At 37.9% G+C, this 23,915-nt stretch overlaps 1 protein-coding gene across 1 annotated transcript in view; it reads left to right on the forward strand.

Moving 5' to 3' along the window:
* The window catches only part of Dpyd (dihydropyrimidine dehydrogenase), an 844,213-nt gene that overhangs the window by 325,204 nt on the left and 495,094 nt on the right, over window positions 1-23,915 (forward strand). The window contains 1 exon segment of the mRNA XM_055628041.1: window positions 9,415-9,625. Coding sequence (XP_055484016.1) covers window positions 9,415-9,625 — 211 coding nt within the window.

A 23,915-nucleotide genomic window follows, 5' to 3' on the forward strand; every position in this document is an offset into this window, starting at 1 on the left:
TAAATTGTCGTGCATTCCAATACTTACTCCCTGTTAATTTGTGTACCAAAAAAAAAAATTATAAAGCTGCCAAAATTTCAGTATGAGTGAGGGAGAGAGTCAAAAGACACCACCCCTTGTGGAATAACTATTGGCAGTTGGGGACTGCTGAGGGATAAAGAATTTTTTTTTTCAGGAGTGGAACCCTTTCATTAGGTGGCATGCTTACCCCTGGGAACATAGGTAGCATTAATTGCACTCAGTCAGCTATTAGAAATAAGTAAAAAATAAAAAATAAAAACTCCACAAACATGGGATGAGGACACTGTTGAGGCAGAGTCACTAAGAAAAGTTGTGGGCTTAAGGAGGAGTGCTCTTTCTTTATGAGGACTATGAGGGGTATATGGAGAAAGAAGGTTGGTGGAACCAGGAGGAGATGAGGGAGGGGGCTACGATTGGGATGTAAAGGGAATATATATAAAATATTTTTTAATTATAAAAGTAAATACAAATTGTCCAATAAATTCAGGAGTATGGTATTACGTGTAGGTAGTTAGAATTTACTGTGTTCCTTTATTTCTTTGGTAACCAAAATAACTAGGTGATTAGATTTTAAAATTAAACCAGCATGATTGGTAGTACTTTGTTTCAGGGTTTATCACTAAGCCAGCGAGTAGAAGGTGTCAGGTAACCAAGAGGAAACGCACTGGCGCTGGCAGGTCTCCTCATGCAGTACCACTACTTGCCACTCAGGTCAAGCTGACTCTAGGAGATGTGCGTAGTTCCACCTTTCACACAGAAGACAGCTAGTTCTACCTCCACTTTACACTTAGTGGCATAGCTTATAGGACTGCACACTTGCGTCATTTTCTAGGAGGCCTGTCCTGCTCCGAACATTACACAGACAAGGATGGCCTCATTTGAAATTACTAGCTTTGTTTCCCATGAGCGTGCTCATTCGTGGATTTAAACAAGCCCCAGTGACTGTTGAGATGAACTTCCTTCTTTTCTCAACACTGTTCATGAGACAGAGAAGATATTCATTCCAGAACTCTCTCTGACCCACTAACCAAGCATTCAAGGTTACTTTCAAATATAGCTTGAATAGCATATTTTCTACTCTGTCCTTTTAAATAGATATATATTTATTATGATTGTATGTGTTTGTGGTGTATCTACATACATGAGAAAGATATACAAAGAGAGAGACACAGACAGAGAGACACACGCACAGAGAGAATGGACACACATGCCATGACATTTAATTGGAAATTAGCAGATGACACTGGAAGCCACTTGCAAGTTAAGAAACCTCTTATTTATCCCATTAAGGGGGAGATAGAAAGACCTATACGGCACAACTCATATTTGGATAAATTCACTGTGTTTACACACGATGAAGACTTTTGATGGGCTAAATGTTAGGATTCTGAAATGTCTAGGCCTATCAGTTTACTTTCAGGCAACATCCAGATTTAACCCAGAACATGAACAAGTCAGGTTAACCAGAACATCTGACTCTCGATAGTCAGTTTTCATTGTTATGCCTTCATCAGATTTCAGCTCCAAATACAACATAAGCAACTGTGAGTAATACCAAGGTGTAATGTGTGATAGATGAATTAAAATATTCAAAAGTGGGGCCTTCCAAAATAAGGCTTAATCCTATTGGTTCTATTTTTTATCAGTGTTCTTTCTAATGCTAGATTAGGAGATTAGATATAACCTCAATGACAGAGAATGGGGAAGATGATCAGATTCAGAGAGGTTTATAAAATGAGGGTCTGGGATTTTGATACACTAACTTAAATGATACCCTGTTAAATCTGGATTTCACGGGAATGTACACAGGTGAGCATAGAAGGTTCAGAAACCCACCTAAAATATGGACTACTAGAGAATTATTTGTCATGTTATCATTGTGAGCACAGGTACTGTATGTTTTACAGCATGAGTTCTTTTTTAAAGACGAGCAGTATTTTATTACATATGAAAACTAATAGCAATTTTGTTATCAATTAAGGATCTACTTAATATTGGGTTCAATTTTTGCATGTATTAGACTGTGTAGCAATAAATATTCGTAGCATTTAACAGTGATGAAATAAGATCTTTTCCAAAATTAACACTGGGCTCGGAAGATTACTAAGCAATTTTGACTACAAATAACATCCTTTTGGTCTTTGTGTTATTTGACTGATAAATAGTTAAATATACTGATCTTAGAGCTTTCTTTTTATAAAGAATATTGTTTCTTCATATTACTTGTTAAACTTTGGCATAATTAGCATTTATTCCAGAATTAAATATATGCTGGTTTTGATTCTGCTCGTTATGATTTATAAGCTATGCTTACCTTGCCTATATGCAATCTAAAAATGAGTTGACATCATGCTTTTAATTATAGGAAATTAAGTTGTTTCATAATTTCTGCAGTATGATGCCTGTAATATTAATCAGACCAAATCATCACATTACATAAAGTTAATCATTAAAATGATTATCATTATTGCATGCTGTAGCGAACTATTTTTATTTTACTTAGCTTCAACCATATATCTTTCCTAAATATGGAAGTGAAAATCAAAGCCAAGAATTTTTTTTTAACTTTTTAATACTGAATGAAAGTAAGTAACAAACTGACTTGTTGAACCTAACTCTCAAACAGTTGAAAATTGATGCTTCACATGGCTATATTCTCTGAGTAATTATTGGTGAAAATAAGAGTTAGAGAAGTTTGCATGTTGGTTGGATGTCCGGGTTGTCACATGTAAGAATTGCGTGGTTGCTTGAATATGAAAAGTCCCACACAGACTCATGTATTAAACATTTGACCCATAGCAGGCAGTGCTGTTTGGAGAGTTTCTGTGAACATTTGTGGATGCATCTAGGTGAATGGTATAGACCACTCTGGTTACGTCCTGGGGAATTTTTTGCCTTGGATACCTTTCTGTCTTTTTGTCTCTCTGTTTCTTTGTCTCTATAGTTCCCAATCTGGTTCCTGTCCACAATGAGTTAAAAATGTTCTTCTATATCAGACCAATGAACCATGGACTGGAAAACTTTCTAAAAGCATGATTTAAAATAACCCTTCCCTTACATAAAATATCCTCTCAAGACTTTCGAACACAATGATGAGAAAGATAACTAATAATATATCATTGAAAATATAAGTAGGTAATATGCCATGACAGCTGCATTTGTATACCAGACTCTCATACTTATTGATTATTAATGAACATTAGCAACTTTAAGTATGAAGAGGACCTAGCACTGACATTTGTGAATTACTTAGTTTAGAAAGCTGGCTTTTATGAATACCATAATATTAAGAGTATACATATAGCCTGACAACTGATTGATCTGATCCATAATATTCTGATGGTAACTGACCCTTTTTTCGTTATGTAATGTAGGATTATGGCCAGGTAGCATATCTTCTCCACACCAATCTGCTTATACTTGGAGGGGTTTTAAAGCCATTCACTGAAATCTACAACTAGCTAGTTTTATGTTCACTACTCTGAGTAATCTTCCAAAAGTTTGTAATGTTTTATCACTCATTCTGATAAAAAAAATAATAATAATTGATTTGGATTCCTCTGTGTACCAATCCTTTTTACAGAAAGAAATAGGATGGCGCCCTATCTTGATGCTCCTGAATATGACACACTGGATGACATTTGTCAGAAAGTATACTTGTTTGAAATTATCAATCATTGATCATTTGAATAGTCAATAGCCTTTTGAACACTTGAGATAGAAATTTTGATAATATAGCTTGTCTGTATTTAAATAGTTCTGTGGAATAGTTTGCTATTTGTTAAGTAAACTGAAACCCTGTTTTGTTTTTCTACCTTGAGATAATATGTTTTTGCTTTTTTATTCCATGTTGTGAAACCTGCTCTGTTCCTAATTGAGACTCTATTTAGGTCTCTATTAACTCATTTCTAGAACTGAGTCATAAATTTATTCCTTGGTTTCATGAATTTAATACACTCTTGTATTTATTTTGAGAGGGAGGCTTGACTCTTGAGGAATCTCTCTATCCCTCTAGCTTCCCTCTAGTAAGAGGCTCTGTTGTTGCCTCTTATATTTGCATCATCAAGTCTCAGTGACAGAGTTGAACAGCCTTACAGAGTGTGGAGCAGAGGAAACCCAAAGTGCATAAAGTCTCCAATGAACATGTGTTGTTGACTTGAGTCAGCCATACCAAGAAGCCCAGAGCCTCAGACACATGGCCTCCCACCCCAGGGTCAATCTCAAAAGAAATAACAAAGCCTTTCCCTGGTCCATGTGTGGATGTTGATAGTTTCTGAAGCAAATGTCTATCATAGGTCTCTCGCCCTAAATATTTATAGTCTGAGACCCATGACCTCTACAAGGACTACTTCTACTGAAATTAGCTAAACCTGTGTACTTAATACACCGCTCTACCAAAACCCTCACCTACTTTATTCAGCTGTATGCAGTAACGCTGCATCTCTGTTCAAGTGTGTGTAATCAATATGCCAAGCTTTCGAAGTTTTACCATTCCTCCATCAGAGAGTTGGGTTCACCAACCCCAGGTCTTTCCATGTGTCTGTGTTCAACCCATGGGCATTTGGCAATGTTCTTCACTGCCCTAAGCAGGACAAAGTCCTATGAAGAGGCCGCAGTACTATTTGACACAGTATGTAGCACACCGGTTCCCCTTGGACAAAATGAAGATCATACAGAAGCTAAGTTAGGGTGTTACCTAAGTATGTCATTCTTTAACATAATTTTTGATATGATGCCTCTCATCTCCAAAGGGGAAATAAATATACATGTTGTACAGCACTGATAGAATGCTTATAACCTGAAGTGTTTCAGATTTGGGAGTTTTACAAAGAAAAATAGAACATTTGCATATGCATAATTACCTATCCTGAGGGGGCAACCAAAATATGAACATTAAAATTGTTTATGTTTAGTATTCCCCTATACGTATATCATGGAAGATATTTTTATTTTTATATTAATTGCAGTTTATTCATTTTGTATCCCAGCTGTAGCTCCTCCCTCATACCCTTCCTACCCCTCCCTTCCTCCCTCATGTCCTCCCTGTACTTTCCAAGTCCACTGCTAGGGGAGGTCCTCTTCCCCTTCCATCTGACCCTAGCCTATCAGGTTTCATCAAGACTGGTTGCATTGCCTTCCTCTGTGGTCTGGTAAGGCTGCTTCCCCACTCAGGGGAAGGTGATCAAAGAGCCAGCCACTGAGTTCATGTAAGAGACAGTGACAATTCTTGTTCCCCTTACTAGGGTACCCACTTAGAGACTGAGATGCCATGGGCTACATCTGTGAAGAGGTTCTAGATTATCTTCATACATGGTCCTTGTTGAAGTATAAGTCTCCAAAAAGACCCCTGGGCCCAAATTTTTTGGTTCTGTTGCTCTCCTTGTGGGGCTCCTGTCCCCTCCAGGTCTTTCTATCTCTCCCTTCTTTTGTAAGATTTCCTGCACTATGCCCAAAGTTTGGCTACGAGCCTCAGCATCTGCTTTAATAACATGCTGCGTAGAGTTTTCAAAGATATCCCAGAAGTAGAAACACACACACGGTATATACTTACTAATAAGTGGATATTAGACATATAATATAAGATAAACATACTAAAATTTGTATATCTATAGAAGCTAAGCAAGAAGAAGGGCCCTGGGTAAGATGATCAATCTCACTCAGAAAGGCAAATGGGAAGGACATCGGAAGAGGGGGAAAACAGGACAGGAGCCTACCACTGAGGGACTTGAAAGACTCATGAAAGAAATTTTAAACAATATTTTTTTTGTGTGTAGCCCTCACTGTAACCCTCTAAATGAGACTGGAAGTGAATTTTTCATTTGTGATATAAATACAAGTATGGGCTTTTTAGTATTTTGATTTTACATATTCATATTAGGGTGTTCAGGTTGCATGCGTTTAGATAGATTTTAGGTTAGGCTGGTGTGCAGCAGAGTACATGAGGCTTGGCATTCGGTCTGCAAAATGAACAGTGGTGCCCTGGCCTTTTGTACCACAACATGAAGAAAAGATTGGTTTGTGGCAATGTTTTTTCATAACTAATATATAGCTGTCATAATGTATCTTCAGTGGGAAGATGATATGCTATAGGTGAAGTATTGAAAAGAAAATCTGATAGCATCATTTACTATTATCAAGCAGACCTACTAAGAAGTGAAATTAGGCTGACAAGATGACTTGGAAGATATAGACACCTAATACCAAACTTTACGCCTGGAATTGATTCCCCAGGACCCACGCAGAAGGAGAGAATTAACTCAGTTTCCTTTGGACCTCCACATACATATATGGCACCTGTGCACCCACTTACAAAACACACACACGTACACACATACACATGCACACACATACCCCCCACATGCCCATACACTCACATGCCCACACACTCACACACACATGCATGCACACATACACACACACACACACACACACACACTCACCAAAATAAATTATAATTTTAAATGCAAAAGTATATTCCTACATTATGCTCTTAAATTACTGAAAGGGTATTTTTTTTTAGAATAAACTGACCTTTATTAAATGGGAGCATTATTTTTTTAATTTTTTTATTAATTACACTTTATTCATTTTGTATCCCCCATAAGTCCCTCCTTCCTCCCCTCCCGATCTCACCCTCCCTCCCCTTTCTGCATGCATGCCACTCCCCAAGTCCATTAATAGGGAGGTTCTCCTCTTCTTTCTGATCTTAGTCTATCAGTTCTCATCAAAAGTGGCTGCATTGTCCTCTACTGTGGCCAGGTAAGACTGCTCCCCCCTCAGGGGGAGGTGATCAACGAGCAGGCCAATCAGATTATGTCAGAGGCAGTCCCTCTTCCCATTACTAGGTGACCCACTTGGACACTGACCTGCCATGGGCTACATCTGTGCAGGGGTTCTAGGTTATCTCCATGAATAGTCCTAGGTAACCCACTTGGCCACTGAACTGCCATGTATCTGATGTATAATTTCACATGTCCATCTTCCCATGTTTCTAATATTTTACTATCTCCCAATACAACAGGTCTTATAATAGTTCCATTATCCTTTTCTCTACAGCATGAACATTTCCTCAGTAAATACATATGTTTAGATGATATTTTCTGTTTCCCTTAACTCTCTCCTTCTTTATAAAGTGATTAGCAGTAAACAATTGTATTTAATGCAAAATAACTGCTGCATGTGTTGAGATTATAGGGCACCACCCCATAATCTATTCATACCTTCTCCAGTTTAGGACAGGAGCTTAGAATGATCTGGTGGAAGGCCAGTGTTCACACTGCTAGTCCTCTTCACACTGTCAAGCAGGGGTCAAGGAAGCTAAGTGTCTTTAGCAAATTCTCATCCCTGTCATATTAGAAAATTATGATATAGTAGGATTTGGGTGCACAGAATAAAGACCATGAGAGAACACAGAAAGCATGTGGCCATGGACTAGAAAAATTTCTTTTTCTAGGTGTAGCCTAGAAATAAACCAGACATGCTTCCAGCTCAACCGTATACTCTGGCTTCTACAATTTTTTTTTTATTTCATATGGATTATGGTTGCTGTACACTGAGTTACCTTGTCCTCTCACTGCATCTCATTGTGAGGATCAGCACCAGGGGTTCTTTCCAGCTTTCCGGGTTGAGCTATAACCCAAAGGCTGGTGGAAGAGCCTATCTGGGGAGGATACTTACGACAGCAACTATGGGCTAAAGCACATACTATGCTTGTTCTAAGATGAAGCTTAAAAGGGTTCTTTCAGACATTTATGAGTTTTGTTTCCTTTTCCTTGTTTCCAAAAAAAAAAAAATACAGTTAAAGAGGTGGATTTTCCATTATCTTGTATTCTTCACAACCTGTGTGAACCACGATGCATGCTTCTGAATGTATATACCAATATGAAAAAAAATATGTAAGCCACGATATAATTTGAGCATGTATTAGAAACCAGTTTGTTTGTTTGAAAACATAACATGGATTCTGGTGTCCTCCAAACCCAAGGAGCATGGGCAAAAGATGCAAAGATGCTAAGGAAAATTTTAAGGATTTTTTTTTTCTTATTTACTAGGATTACCTAACTTTCTTTCCAAATGTAACAGCAACTTTGCTAAATACTTTAAGAGATTGTGTGCACAAAGAAATGCAAACTGTCAATAGGCAAGAAATACAGGAGAGGACACACCACGTTCTAAATCAATCCACCAGGCACATTCTGTAACACCAGTAACATAGTCCTGATTTCACTTACACGCTTCTCAGAAAGTAGGACAATTATAAATACTCCTGCTGGATTGACTTATTCAACCCATGAACATTTGGCAATGTCATTCACTCAAGTGTGGCAGTGTGATTAAAAGTTGGTATCCCTTCTCGTTCTTGAAACACCCTAAGCTTGTTTCTTGAGCTACATTATGCAAATGTGTTGCAAACAGAAAACATATATTAATCACCATACTGATTTTATAATTTGGGATCATTTAAGAGATGCTTTGCCTCCCAGAAACCATATGTCACTCAGTCAGGGTCCCACCAAGACCCCACCTGGCGTCACAGGGATGTCAAAGTTCTTTGCCAGGGCTCATTTTCTACTATTTCGTTTTTTGTCAGACACTCAAAAGACCAGTTCTGATTATATTGACAAATGCCTGAGTATCATCTGAAACAGAAAGAGGAAAATAATAAGTTAATAAATATGAACCTTCTGTGTGAATGCGCAACCTATTAGGCATGAAATACACAATTCCCATTTAGTGATAGGATATATTACAAAGAAAAAGTAGGTTTCGAGGATGTCTGTTCCTCTCTCTCTTTTTGATTTTTCATTGGTGCTCCTCATGACTGTGCTGTTCTAAAGGAAAAATGAGTCGTCCAAGCTTCTCTAGCTTTCTTTTTCTACCTCCTATTCTAGTCATGTGCTCACAGAGAGTAGATCAGCTGCTTTATTGATTTTTTCTAGTTCAGTCACATACAGCTGGTTAAAAAATATTTATTTTTATTTTTAGCATAATTACACAGATAACTTACTCTGCAAAAATGAATATGAGAGGAGCCTAGACTATCACAGTTGAGAATACCACACATGTCTGATTATAGACAAATTAATAAATAACTTGACCAAAAAAAAAACCCTGTTTTTTGGAGTGCTGGAAACTGAATCTATGGACTCATACGTGTTGCTAAAGTGCTCTGCCACACTGCTCCTAGAGGAAGTAACTGTTAGTTTCTTTGTCACATTTGAATCCAAAATTCCCCTGCGCAAGGAGCTAATGCCTGAAATTCAAACTCAGCTATGGTGGAAAATGCAAAAAAAGCTTCATATAAACTAAAACATTATAAACAATTAGCATGTAAATTTGATTTGAAAATCAACTACGTTTCTTAAGTTTTATTTACTTGATCTTTTGTTTTAGATGGAGCTCGCTAAGGAAGAAAAATGTGAGTTTTTGCCTTTCCTGTCCCCACGAAAGGTGATAGTCAAAGATGGAAAAATTGTGGCAATGCAATTTGTTCGGACTGAGCAAGATGAAACTGGGAACTGGATTGAAGATGAAGAGCAGATAGTGCGTCTGAAGGCCGATGTGGTCATTAGCTCCTTTGGTTCTGTCCTGAGTGATCTCAAAGGTAAGGCATTCCTGGGGGTGTTGTTTTATGGCTCCAATATTTGCTAAGTTTCAGCCATTTTTTTCATTTTAGTATTCATTTCCTTTGCTATTACGGACTGAAAGCAATCGTGATTTAAAAGGCTTAGAAGTGCTATTACCAAATATATGGCATTAATTTAACATGTTAAGAATTGAAAAGAATGTGTATTTTTATTTTAAACTTATATCCAAAATATAAATGTTATTTTATAATCATTTTTGCCTGTTTCCTATAAAATAAGGGTCTTTCTTCAATTAGATTAGACTAAAAAGACATAGCTGAAATGATTGGAACAGTCAGTCTTAAGTGATGCAGAGAAATTAGGATATAATGAAATCAGAAACTTAGAAGCAATATTTATTACCACTCCCATGACAAACCATCACTGTGAACAGGGGGCATGGGCATTATCCCTTAGAAGTTCAAACTCAACTCCTGTCATTTCATCTGAGTGGCCTAACTGAATGCACTAAGGAAGAATAAAATGCTTAGACATATCATGAGACAGGAAATGTTTTATATAACATTTCAACCTCATAGGTGTCAGTCAACGAAGAAACTGCCTTGTGTTATAACCCTCCCACTCTAGTTTCATTGTAAATGAAAGCTGAAATACCAAGGCACCTTCATTTTGCAAATCTTTACCTTTCAATTCACACCGTTGAAATGACAATTATCACTTTTATTTTCTGAAAGGGAAATAAAAGGCCTTTCTGCTGTTCAGATATTCACTAAGAACAATAATAACAGAAAATCCACACCTGACACTTCTACCTACAATACTTACTGTATCCGTGTGAAAATTGTATATGTGTCTGAAACAGGAAGAGACAGAGGCTTGCAAATGCACATTTTTATGCAAGAGATAGGTAAAGAGTCAGTAGTCATCAGGGTTTTTTGTTTTATTTTGTTTTGTTTTGTTTTCCTGCAGGACATGCAACATCTTGGGTATTTAGGAATAAGCAGATGTTTAATATCATCAAGATAAATGTTTTCAAATTTCTGTATGATGGTCTAAATTTGTCACTTTCCATCTAGAAATGTGTATGAAGTATAGACACAGGCATGGTTTGTTTTGTGTATTCATTAACTGAGCTTCTAAGGTAAAATGAACAGTATGTAAATTATCTTCAGTTATCTGAAATAAAATGTTCTCTGCAAAACAGCAAGTTGTCAATGAAATTTAAGTACCAATTCTACTTATGAGTCATCTATCAAAATAATTTAGTTCAACTACCTAAATTTATATTTCAAAAATGGCAGTCTAATATTTTTTTTTGAGTAGTGTTTTCTAATCAAGGCAGATTATCCTGTGGCTAGGATCACAGAAAATACCTTCAGTTTTTTAAAGTCAGATTTTTTTAAAGTTTATGTTTGTGCATGCTGTTTTGTTATTGGATTGTTGGTGGTGGTGGTTGTGGGTGGTGTGGTTGTTGTTTGAGAAAGTCTCTCAGTATGCAGCTGCTACTGGGTGTGAACTTAGAGTCCTGTAGGCTCACACTCATGAATGGTGATATTACAGGCAAGCACTGCTAGGCCAAGTTCTTTTATGAGAATATCTGTGTGTTTATGGACATGAACCTTGAGAAAGAGGGTGATGTGGGAGGAGAAACAGAAGGAGGGAGAGGGAGAGATGATGGGAGAGAAAGACAGAATTTAGTATTTGGTTGTTTAATTTATGAAGCAGCAGAAGAAATTGATATGTTCAATTCCAGAATTTTTTTTTCAATAAAGATTCTTTTTTATTTTTTTAAATTTTTTATTAATTACACTTTATTCATTTTGTATCCCCCCATAAGCCCCTTCCTCCTCCCCTCCCGATCCCACCCTCCTTCCGGTTTCTGCATGCATGCCCCTCCCCAAGTCCACTGATAGGGGAGGTTCTCCTCTCCTTTCTGATCTTAGTCTATCAGTTCTCATCAAAAGTGGCTGCACTGTCCTCTTCTGTGGCCTGGTAGGGCTGCTCCCCCCTCAGGGGAGGTGATCAAAGAGCAGGCCAATCAGATTATGTCAGAGGCAGTCCCTCTTCCCATTACTAGGTGACCCACTTGGACACTGACCTGCCATGGGCTACATCTGTGCAGGGGTTCTAGGTTATCTCCATGAATAGTCCTTGGTTGCAGTATGAGTCTCTGGGAAGTTCCCTGTGTTCAAATTATCTTGTTCTGTTGCTCTCCTTGTGGAATTCCTGTCCTCTCCAGCTCTTGCTATTTCCCACTTCTTACATAAAATTCTATTCACTCTGCCCGCCAGTTGGCCATCAGGCTCAGCATCAGCTTTGATAGTCTGCAGGGCAGAGTGTTTCAGAGGCCCTCTGTGGTAGGTTCCTAGTTTGTTTCCTGTTTTCTTCTTCTGGCTTTCAGAGGCCCTCTGTAGCAGGTTTCTAGGTTGTTTCCTATTTTCTTCTTCTTCTGATGTCCATCCTCTTTGCCTTTCAGGTGGGGATTGAACATTTTAGTTAGGGTCCTCTCTCTTGCTTGGTTTCTTTAGATGCATAGATTTTAATGGGTTTGTCCTATGTTGTATGTCTATATGAATGAGTATATACCATGTGTGTCTTTTTGCTTCTGGGACAACTCACTCAGGAGGACTCATATCCAGTATATATAAAGAACTAAACAAGCTGAAAAGCAGCAAACCAAGTAATCCAATTAAAAATGGGGAACAGAGCTAAACAGAGAATTCTCAATAGAGCAATATCGAATGGCAGAGAAGCACTTAAAGAAATGCTCAACCTCATTAGCCATTAGGGAAATGCAAATCAAAACGACCCTGAGATTTCACCCTAAACCCATCAGAATGGCCAAGATCAAAAACTCAAGTGACAACACATGCTGGAGAGGTTGTGGAGAAAGGGGAACCCTTCTCCACTGCTGGTGGGAATGTAAACTTGTACAACCACTCTGGAAAGCAATCTGGCGCTTTCTCAGACAACTAAGAATAGCGCTTCCTCAAGATCCAGCCATACCACTCCTAGGCATATATCCAAAAGAGGCTCAAGTACTCAAAAAGGACATTTGCTCAACCATGTTTGTAGCAGCTTTATTTGCAATAGCCAGAAGCTGGAAACAACCCAGATGCCCCTCAACTGAAGAATGGATGCAGAAATTGTGGTACATCTATACAATAAAGTATTACTCAGCAATGAAAAATAAGGAAATCATGAAATTTGCAGGTAAATGGTGGGACCTGGAAAGGATCATCCTGAGTGAGTTGTCCCAGAAGCAATTCCAGAATTTTAAGTTTATTCCAGAATTTGTAAATTTCATCCCCGATGTCTGTCTCTTGTAACTTCGCATGAATTTTTACCGATGGCCACTAAGGAAGCCAAGGAAAAGCATTCTGCTTCACTGCGCATTCTTTTCCTTATCCTAATTCGACACAGGATAGCTTAGAAAGTATATACTAACCTGTCTTAGGGTTTACATGGACAAAGTTTTACTGTCCAAATGAGTAGGCAGATGGAATAGCTGTGATGTTAAACAGCATTCCTCTTCTTATTGCTCTTACAGTGGGCAGTGTCTAGACTGGAAATTTCCAGACTTGGTGTCTTATTCATAGAATTGAAATAAAGGCACACAGGGATTGCAAAGTAACTCAAAATCCTGTTATAAGTAAGCTATGGTGTGTACCTTAAATACTCTGTAACGGAGCAGAGGGGACACATATATGAGAACATACTCAAGGGTTGTGATAGTTGCTTGTGGTTCCATTTATGAGATAGAAGAGGAAGAGGAAGTGTGGACACTTAGGGGCTCAGCATGGATTGTTCTGTTTTAATTGATGGGTGATAAACAGTGGCTTCTCCTAAAAGTTCACTCAGAGGACACTGTTTCCCTTATTATGCTTGTGCCCAAACCCAGTCCAGGCCATACTTCTCTATTGTCCTTCCTGGATAGGGTTCTGGAACTTGCTTGAATGGAAATGAGGCTTCACTATAGGGTTTCCAAGTAGCAGACAATCAGTCCATTGTATGCAGTTACAATATTGTCATGTATATGCTACACATTTTAATGCATTCATCGATGACTGTGTCTCAAAATATTCGGCTCTCTTGTCACCTTTCCTCTCTTTTCTTTTCCAAATTTATTTTGCTTAAACTAAATAAGTAGCTTGCAAACACTGGAACTTCCTTTCACACCTTATTCAGTTTTCTCTATTTGACAATGTTAAATATTTTTGTTTGAAATGCTCTTCTCCAAGTCACTTAACCTTTCTAAGGTTCAGCTCTTCATCAATCAAAACAACAACAAAACCAAGCAAAATAAAACCTCTTTCCCTACCTTGCAAGAGGACTGTCAGAAATAAAATGAAACAACGGGAAAGTGCATTGCAAACAAAACTATAAACAGACATATTGTTCATGTCATGCCTAGTTCCTGCATTTTTCTCTTAGTTATTTGTAAGCCTGCCACTGAATTCCTCCTTCTTGTGTTACTTTATAGTACTTGCCAAGGTCCTGGGATTGCAAGTTAATTGAATAGACAGCTCTCAAAAGGAAAAGTATTAGTGAACAATTTAAAGGAAAACTTTCAATATGTTTAGCCATTAGAGAAATGCAAATTATAACTATATTGACATTTTTTCATACCCATATCAGAATAGTTACCATCAAGAAAACAAAAACTAACAGATGCTGGCAAGAATATAGGGAAAGAGGAACCCTATATACTGCTGCTACAAATGTAAACTGGTGGAGTCACTATGGAAACCAATCTGAAAGCTTCTAAATAACTGAAACCACCATAGGATACAGCTATCCCATTCCAGGATATGTGCCAGCAGGAATCTGTATCAGCGAGCCGTAGATACATGTGTGCATCTATATTCGTTCTTGTGACCGTTGCGATGGCCAGGATCTGGAGTGAAAGTATGTGTCCTACAACAGATGAATGGATGAAGAAAAGGTAGATCTGAAAAGTGTCGAATTTAAGTACCTTCATATTTATATTTTATCACTGTGGCCCAGACCATGACAGATGCACCTTTTCCATGTTTCCAGCTATCAGTATCCATCCTCTCATTCTTCCTAAATATCCACTTGTAAGAGATATATAGCCATTGCTCTTTCTACTCATACAATAATGATGATGGTGATAAATTCATTAATTAAATCCAATGACAATTCCAAGGAGCTTTTTCTGTTCCATGAAATACAATTGTAGCTGACACGTTAATACCTTACATCCAGGTAAAAATACATATATGCATTTGACATGAACCAACCTCTCAGGGATATAAATTGTATTAAAACTGTTATTTTTTCTGAGAATTAAGTGTTTTATTTTTCTGAGGAAAGGTAAACAATTCTTTTATTATCTGAAAATGCTGTTTTTTCCCCTTGTTTGGCATAAATTATTGCACTCATTATAATTTGATGACTACTACCCTAGTTCGAGCCTGTATAGTGTATTAACTCAAACAAGAACTCCAGAGCCAGACTGCACATGTGGAAACCTGCCTCCATATAAAAGATTCCAAAATTTTAACAGTCATAGCATTTTAAGATATTTTATTTTCAATGTGATGTAGCCTTGGAGTACGGAAACAAACAGTTTTTTAAGCAAATTCTTAGTGGCACAAATATCTGTTTCATGTTTCCAAAAATCAGGTATTTGAAGAGCAAAGCAATTTAAGTCATGTTGGTCTTTCTAACTGAAAACAGATTGTATTAGCTTATTTAAACTAAGGGGAATAATGTTCATGTTTTTGAGATGGAAAAAGAGAAACACTCCTGAAAATATTAAACTCTTGAAAAGTATGAGGTGACATGAGTTTAAGAAGGCAAGGCTTGGAAAGGAAGATAGCACAAAATGCGATGACTGCGTTCTGTAGTTACCACAACTCAGGGATCAGGGGCTTGAATCCTCTTCTCTGAAAGACACAGCCTAGGAAGGTTGACCTCCAAGGGAGGGAGTCTATACACAGCATCAAGGCCTGGAATTTCCACTCATCTCAGCAGGAACTGGAGATAACAAGCACAGATTTTTCTGAATCTTTAATGCAGCCCTTAGAAACCAACTCCCTTGATGGCATTAATTGCAATTAGTTGCATAAGGGAGTGTTTTGTGGGAGAGGGAGAAGAAAGGTTTTAAAATCACTCATCGATCTATCAGAAAGCCTTGTGGGAAAGTCAAGCTTTCTGTGGATTCCAGCTTCAAGTGTGGCCTGGATGCCCCCTCCTCCTCAGGGAGAAAAGGTGCAGGTCTTGGCTTAACTGTGTTTATTCTGACAGTCAGAACCAGAAATTGACAGGCAAGAAATGGTGTGCTTGAAATCTTAGCAAAGTGAAGACTGGAGTTTTCCAAATATGTTTGCCTTTTTTCTTTGTAGGGAGGAATTCTATCTTATTTTCATGTGAGCTCAAGATAGGTCAGAAACACAACAATCAGAATTATAATACTTTAAAATATTTGAAATTAGTATAGTGTTTGTCTCATTTTACAGCTTATTAAAATATGATTTATTGAGTTATTCACCAATGGAAGTATAACACAAAGATTTTTTTTGCCACCATTTCTGTTGTTTATTTATCCTGTTATTATTTCATTTAATATTCCAAATGAGAAAGCATATTTTACAGAAATTGGAGGCAGCATTGACAGGGATGTTAGTTACTTGGCTTTCAAGGCCTTTTGACTCGCAGTTCGCTTAAGTCCCCTTTCTTCCTTACAAAAGATTAAGAAGGACAAGGGATGAAGTACCAACTTGAGAAACTATCATAACTAGTCCTATCCACTCTCTTATTTATTTTATCAAGTATAAGAAATAAGCTTCAGAGAACACATAGAGCACTGGATTTTATTGCTGGGTGAGAGAATGTTTTTAGCTATTGCAAAACTTTAAAGGAGGCAATTTTGCATTGACTAATATAGGTAAGAGAATTGCAACAGACTCGACTAGTAGGTAGTCCAAACAGTCTCAAATACTGGATATATTATGAATATAATATGGAACCACTCATCTTGAGATTTTCCAAGTTATGTTTTCAAAAGAACCAGAAGGGATCTAAGAGATGGTGTTCTCTGGTTCTTTCGTTCCGGTTGACTGTTTGCATGGTACGTTATGATAGCCCGCTACCTCAGACTCTGGGTTAGGTGGTGCTAGGGTGGAAGTCCAGGAAAGGCATGTGCACACTATACCTCCAGGAATACAGTTTGATAGAGAACCCCCAGGTAGACTCAATGGGTTTGGAAGAAGTTTAATGTCCCACGGAAGCACACAGTTGAGTGTGAGGGCCCAAGACAGCTGCTTGGAGGAAGTGGGTGAAAAGTTGAAGTCTAGATGATGTGTAGGAGTTTCCAGGTGGAGTGGAGGTGGAAGGCAGGGAAGCCAGAAGACCATTACGCAATGTGCTTAACACCAAACTGTTAGATTAAGTAGTCATTTTACAGTCATTTTAAAAAGCTGTTTTAAAAAAAGTACGTTTTTAGAAAGTTGTCAGCAGCCTACTCATTTATTTCATGCATATTCTTATCTTTATAAATGAAGGTATGATTTTTTTTTCACTTTTAGAACTTTATTAGTCTATGGTTTAAATCGAGTATCCTGTTTTTAATCTCCTCACAATGTACAACTGTGGAGAGACTGCTGAAAACCCATCTATTCATTAGGACTTCAGACATGACCAGAGGGGAGTGTTTGTCTATCAACCTACTGGTAGAAATTATCAGATATGCACAGCTACAAAATATGAGGATAAAATCTGGAGTGGGTTCTAAAAATGAGTAGACATTGCCCTGTTAAACTGACTATCACATATAAAATATGGGCCGAAGAGATACATTCATATGGTCAGGGAACGGAAAAAATTTAGTCAGCTGAAACAGATGGGATGGTTATGTAAGGAGGGGAAGTGGGCAGGGAGAAGATGACAGGAAATTTGGCTGCAAATTCCTGTCGAGTCAAAGGAATACTAAGTCAAAGCATGCTAAGCTGAAGGTTTTTGTTGTTGTTTTCTAATTACATTTTAATAACCAACCAGGTGACAAATAGAGTAAATGCTATACATATCGGAGATACCTTTCTCTTAAACAAAACAGACAGGGCTGCTACTTGTCCCTTCTGCCTTCTACCTGACTGCAGTCTCTAAGATTCAGAACAGGAGTTAGAAACCAAGAGACTCATGTACACAGCCAAGTGTGTTTTCTGTACAGACTTCCTGTTTCGGGTAAAATTATCCACTCAACTCCAAGAGACGATCCTACAAACTCTAAGGAGGCTGCCTTCGTAGCGTAAAGGGAATCTGTGCGTGCATGGCTAGACCTCCCAAGTGCAGCAGATGGAATCATGCTGCAGGTGCTGGTGATGTGTTTGCAAATGGATTTTCTTATCCATTCAACAACTGAAAATATGGGTGGGGACTAGGAACATAGAGAATGGTTAAAAACTAGCTTTTTATAATAAGCATATGGAATTTGATTGTCGGTTATGATGGTCTACATCACCGCTCCTTGCTATGAAGTCCACGGTAGCCTCAAACTTTCTTCTGTATGTTTGGGTAAGTGTGGCTTTGGCTGTTGTTTCTCAGATGCCATCCAGGATCACTTTCTTAAGCCAGGATTCCTCACTCACCAGGCAAGTTCGGCTTGACAGTGAGCCCCAGGGATCCACCTGAGTCTAGCACCCTAGTGTGGGGATTTTAAACATGTACCACCAAGAGTTATTTTTATTCATTTGTATTTTTGTTTCTGGGTATTATGATTGTTTAAAGATTTATTTTAGTTTTTAAATAGTTCTTTGAGATTTTCACAGAACCTGTTTTGATCACATTCTCCTTTCCTCCCAAAATCTTCTCAGATGCATTCCCCTTCCGTTCCCGCCCAATTTTCTATTCCTTTTTTTTTTTTTTTTTTTTTTTTTTTTTTTTACATCTTTTTACATTGAAGCCAATTTGTACTTTCCAAATATTTTTGGATGTGTGGCCTTCTGTCACAGCATGGTTGACTTATCAAACCCCCTGCTTCTAATGAAAACTGAGCCTTCCTCTCCCAGCTGCTGAGGATTGTCAGTAACTTCTAAACTAGGATTGAATCTTTGTGTTCAGCTCCCCTTTCTTTGCTCAGATCTGTCCAGGTTTAGGCTTGCACCAGTCTTGTCACATACACATTGCCATGCTCTGTCCAGAGACAATGTTTCCTTGTAGTCACCCGCTGTCACTGGTCCCTGCACTGTTTTCCTTCTCGGATTCTGCGGATGGATCTCATGTCCTCCTGCTTACAAGACAAAGCCATTCCTGACAGGGCTATCTTCCTCGCTCTTGGTTCTCCATATGTCAATCCTCCTAATTCAGCTTCCTGAGTGCTAGGACTACAAAAATGCTCCACCACACTTTAGCCTCATTTGCCTGTCTATTCACTGTCATATCTTATTTCTTAGAGTAGGGGCTATTATTCAGTGAATGGACTGCTAAATGAAAGTTGTTACAGCAATTCCTTATGAAAGTATGATGAGTGAATATTGTAGAATTTATTTTGGACTTCGAGCAAAACTCTCTCCTGCCATGCCGTGACACTTTTATTTGGTGATGACAAGTATCTTGAAGCCATGACAGCAAACTTTTATTGTGTGGTACAATGCTTCCTCCATCCCAATCTGCGTATGACTGTGCACATTACTGTTTGGGGGTTTTCTTTTTTTATAATGTCTACATGTGCTGGTTGACGAGCATAAGCCTGTCCTCGTCTATTCTGTGCCTTGCCTTGCTTTTAATTATATTTTGGGCAAAAAGTATTCTCAAGATACTAATAGGATAACTATATCCATTTTCTTAAAAATTGCCTTTTTTTATCAGGAAGATTTTTTTCTAGCTAGATTTATTATCTTTCTAATATAAAATATTCGGCACAGAGAGAAGATGGAGTGTAGAATTGCATGCCAGTACTGGCATTTCTGCTGAACAACCATTGAACATAATGGAATCTTTGCACAGTTTTCCTTCAGAATTATTTTAAAGGGTAGATGTGATGAGGAGGGAGGTCAAACTGATAACAGTGTTGAAAGTGATTTAGAATCAGCATCACATCACTTACAACTGCCGTAGACATCCGTTTGAGGCACGACATGATATTTCTGTAATTATTTTACTTCCTTTAATAACTGCATAGGAATTGGTTTGTTTCCCCAGTGAATCGCTCTGTTCAGAGCCTTTCCTTATCTTTATTTTCCAGGTTTCACTACTGCTTGATACCATATGCATTCTTACAGGGAGACAGTGGATAAATCAAATCAAAGTCATTTTTCATCAAATCAAAGATTACATATAAGAAGCAGAGCAGTAGTATGTAACAAGTTTTGTTGGGGGAAGGAGGCAGAGAATGGAAAAATAACGTAATTGTTTCAGAAAATAGAAATCATAAAATATAGTTAATAGTAGTCAACGTATAGTGAATGTTGTAGAAGCCCTGAACCTTCTTGACCAGCTGTTATTACATTTGTGTTTTGTAATACTGTTTACCTATAGTGTAATAAATTGCTATTCTTTTTAAAAATAGTACTTTTTTAAAAAAAAGTATGTCTATTCATAAACAATTTTACAATTTTGAATTTCAACAAACTTTGAAACAAACAAACAATAGCAAGTTTCTCAGTGTTTGCAAACTACTTGCTTGTTACATTTTGAGGTTCAGGGATAATAAAAATAAGTACCCAGGGTATCGTTGGATTTTTCAAAATTATATTTTAAACATACTCCTAACAATCTTATTATTTTTTAAATTTGGCTGGATAAAATTTTTATTTAAAGAATAAAATACACTAAGTTTATAGTACTTACAGAGAACAGTATCTTATTCAATATTCAATGAAAGCATAATTTAAAATTAATTCAGGGCATAGAGTGAACTAACAGCCTCTAATGTAATTACAGATGACTCTACCCCTTTAAAGTACTTATTTTTCATTAAAAAATAAATATTATTCTTAAATCTGATAGTTTTTTCAACTTACTTATTGTAGTTAGTAATACCAGGATGTAAAAGTCAGTTAAAGTGTAAAGTGATAGACAATATGGACTATTTATGAATATTATAGCTAATGTATATTTTGTTATTAACTCTGGATGTAAATTCTTGGTTGAGTAGTTGGTATATAAAAAGTGCTGATGTAAAGAAGGTTTAATCTAAAACTGGGTTAATGCAGACACTGGTATCCATGTACATTTTGACTAATAGAAAAAGCGTGTTCAAATGTATTGACTGTTTACTACCACGTCTATGTGTTGCTTGAACCAGGCGCCACACTCTGATATTACTGAGGGAAGCTGAATGAACTTCTGTAGCCTCCCATTGGTCTTCTCCAACCTGCTCAGTTATTAATGTTACCCATCACTCTCTTTAATTTCCATAACCAGTACAGTTAAAATATTGTCCTAGTTACTTTGCTATAGCTGTGCTAAGACACCATAACCAATTCAACTGATACATGAAATAGCTAATGGGGTTACACTTTCAGAGGGTTAGTCCATGACCATCATGTTGAGAATTGTGGCAAAAGCAAGCAGGCATGGCCCTGGAACAAGAGCTTACACCTGATCCACGAGCACGAGACAGAGAGAACTAGCTAGGACTGGCATGGGCTTCTGAAACCTCAGAGGAAACTCCAGAAAGACCACACCTCTACCAGCAAGGCCACACCTCCTAATGCTTTCCAAACCACTCCCCAAACTGGGGACTAAGCATTCTAATACATGAACCTATTGGGACCATTATTTTAGCCATCATAATGGGATTTTTACTCACATAGCCAATTGTTTCCATGAAAATAAGAAAGAGTGGCAAGCATATGTTTTAATATGTGTTTGATGAATATCTATTATTTTTATAAGCACTCTGGCTTAGTGTTTTGGCTGACTATGGTCCTGTTTCATCCCGTATTTATATGCTGTTACCAAAAGGAGTTCCACATCACCAGCATCATTGCATAACCCTCATATTTCAGAAGCTAAGTATTGTCATCTCTGTGATATTATAACCAAATGCTGTAGTTTAATTAGATATTTTGTTTTTTATTTAAATGTTTATTTTTTACATTAATAACAGTTTATTCTTTTTGTATCCCAGCTGTAGCCCGCCCTGCCTCCCCTTCCAATCCCACTCCCCCTCCCTCTTCTCCTCTTATGCCCCTCTCCAAATCCACTAATAAGGGAGGTCCTCATTCCTTTCCATCTGACTCAGAACCCCTGCTCAGATATAGCTCATGGCAGCTCAGTATCCAAATGGGTTCCTGGTAAGGGGAACAGGAATGTCTCTGATATGAACTCAGTGGCTAGCTCTTTGACTGCCTCCCTCTGAGGAGGGAGCAGCCTTGCCAAGCCATGGAGGAAGACAATGCAGCCAGTCCTGATCAGACCTGATAAGCTAGGGTCAGATGGAAGGGGAAGAGGACCTCCCCTATCCATGGAATTAGATATTTTCAGAAAGCATGTGATTGCGAATATTTGAAGTATTACCTAATGTTAGCTCAAGGGATCTGGAATTTTTCCAGAGTTAGTGGGTTCTTGTGACCTAAGAGGGCATTAAATCTATGTATGTCCTCCTCATACAAACAAGGAAGCATTAAATTAAACATGCATCTTTCTGGACTTTACTTCTCGTCGTTTGCTTTATTCTTTACCTCACCTATTCTTGGTTAGACTCACAATCCAATTGTAGGTACACCGCTTAAATTTTAACCCAGTTTCATGAGGTCCCATTTATTGATTGTTGCTCTTAGAGCCTGTGCTGTTGGTGTTCTGTTCAGGAAGTTGTCTCCTGTGCCAATGAGTTCTAGGCTGTGCCCCACTTTTTTTTCCAACTGATTTAGAGTATCTGGTTTTATGTTGAGGTCCTTGATCCACTTGGACTTTAGTTTTGTGCAGGGTGATAAATATGGATCTATTTTCATTTTTCTGCATGTAGACATCCAGTTGGTCCAGCACCATTTGTTGAAGATGCTGTCTTTTTTCCATTGAATGGATTTGGCTTCTTTGTCAAATATTGAGTATTCATAGGTGTGTGGGTTTATTTCTGGGTCTTCTATGTGGTTCCATTGATCCTCCTTTCTGTTTCTATGCCAATACCATGCAGTTTTTATTACTGTTGCCCTGTAGTACAGCTTGAGATCAGGAATGGAGATACCTCCAGATGATCTGTTGTTGTACAGGATCGTTTTGGAGATTCTGGGTTTTTTGTTTCTCCATATGAAGCTGAGAATCTTCATGAAACTGAAAAGCTTCTGTAAAGCAAAAGACACTGTCATCAAAACAAATAGACAGCCTACAGATTGGGAAAGAATCTTCACCAACCCTTTATCTGACAGAGGGCTAATATCCAGTATATATAAAGAACTAAAGAAGCAGAAAAGCAACAAACCAAGTAATCCAATTAAAAAATGGGGAACAGAGCTAAACAGAGAATTCTCGAAAGAGGAACATCAAATGGCAGAGAAACACTTAAAGAAATGCTCAACCTCATTAGCCATTAGGGAAATGCAAATCAAAACGACCCTGAGATTTCACCTTACACCCATCAGAATGGCCAAGATGAAAAACTCAAGTGATAGCACATGCTGGAGAGGTTGTGGAGAAAAGGGAACCCTCCTCCATTGCTGGTGGGAATGTAAACTGGTTCAACCACTTTGGAAGTCAATCTGGCGCTTTCTCAGACAACTAGGAGTAGTACTACCTCAAGACCCAGCTATACCACTCCTAGGTATATACCCAAAATTTGCTCAAGTACACAACAAGGACATTTGTTCAACCATGTTCGTAGCAGCTTTATTTGTAATAGCCAGAACTTGGAAACAACCCAGATGTCCATCAACGGAGGAATGGATACAGAAATTGTGGTATTTTTACACAATGGAATACTACTCAGCAATCAAAAAGGAGGAAATCATGAAATTTGCAGGCAAGTGGTGGGATCTAGAAAAGATCATTCTGAGTGAAGTATCCCAGAAGGAGAAAGACAAACTTGGTATATACTCGCTTATATAGACCTACAAGTTATGATAAACATAATGAAATCTACACACCTAAAGAAGATAATCAAGAAAGTAGACACAGGCGAAGGTGATTAATCCTCATTTAGAAAGACAAATGGGATGTGCATTGAACGTATGACAGGAGTCTACCACAAAAGGCATCTGAAAGACTCTACCTAGCAGTGTTTCAAAGCAGACACTAAGACTCATATCCAAACCATGGCAGAGTGCAGGGAATCATATGAAAGAAGGGAAGTTAGTATGATATGGAAAGGATAGGAGCTCTACAAGGACCAAATGTATCCGGGCA

This window comes from Psammomys obesus, unplaced genomic scaffold (genome assembly GCF_907164565.1).
Source record: "Psammomys obesus unplaced genomic scaffold, mPsaObe1.curated_primary_1811, whole genome shotgun sequence".
Taxonomy (NCBI): domain Eukaryota; kingdom Metazoa; phylum Chordata; class Mammalia; order Rodentia; family Muridae; genus Psammomys; species Psammomys obesus.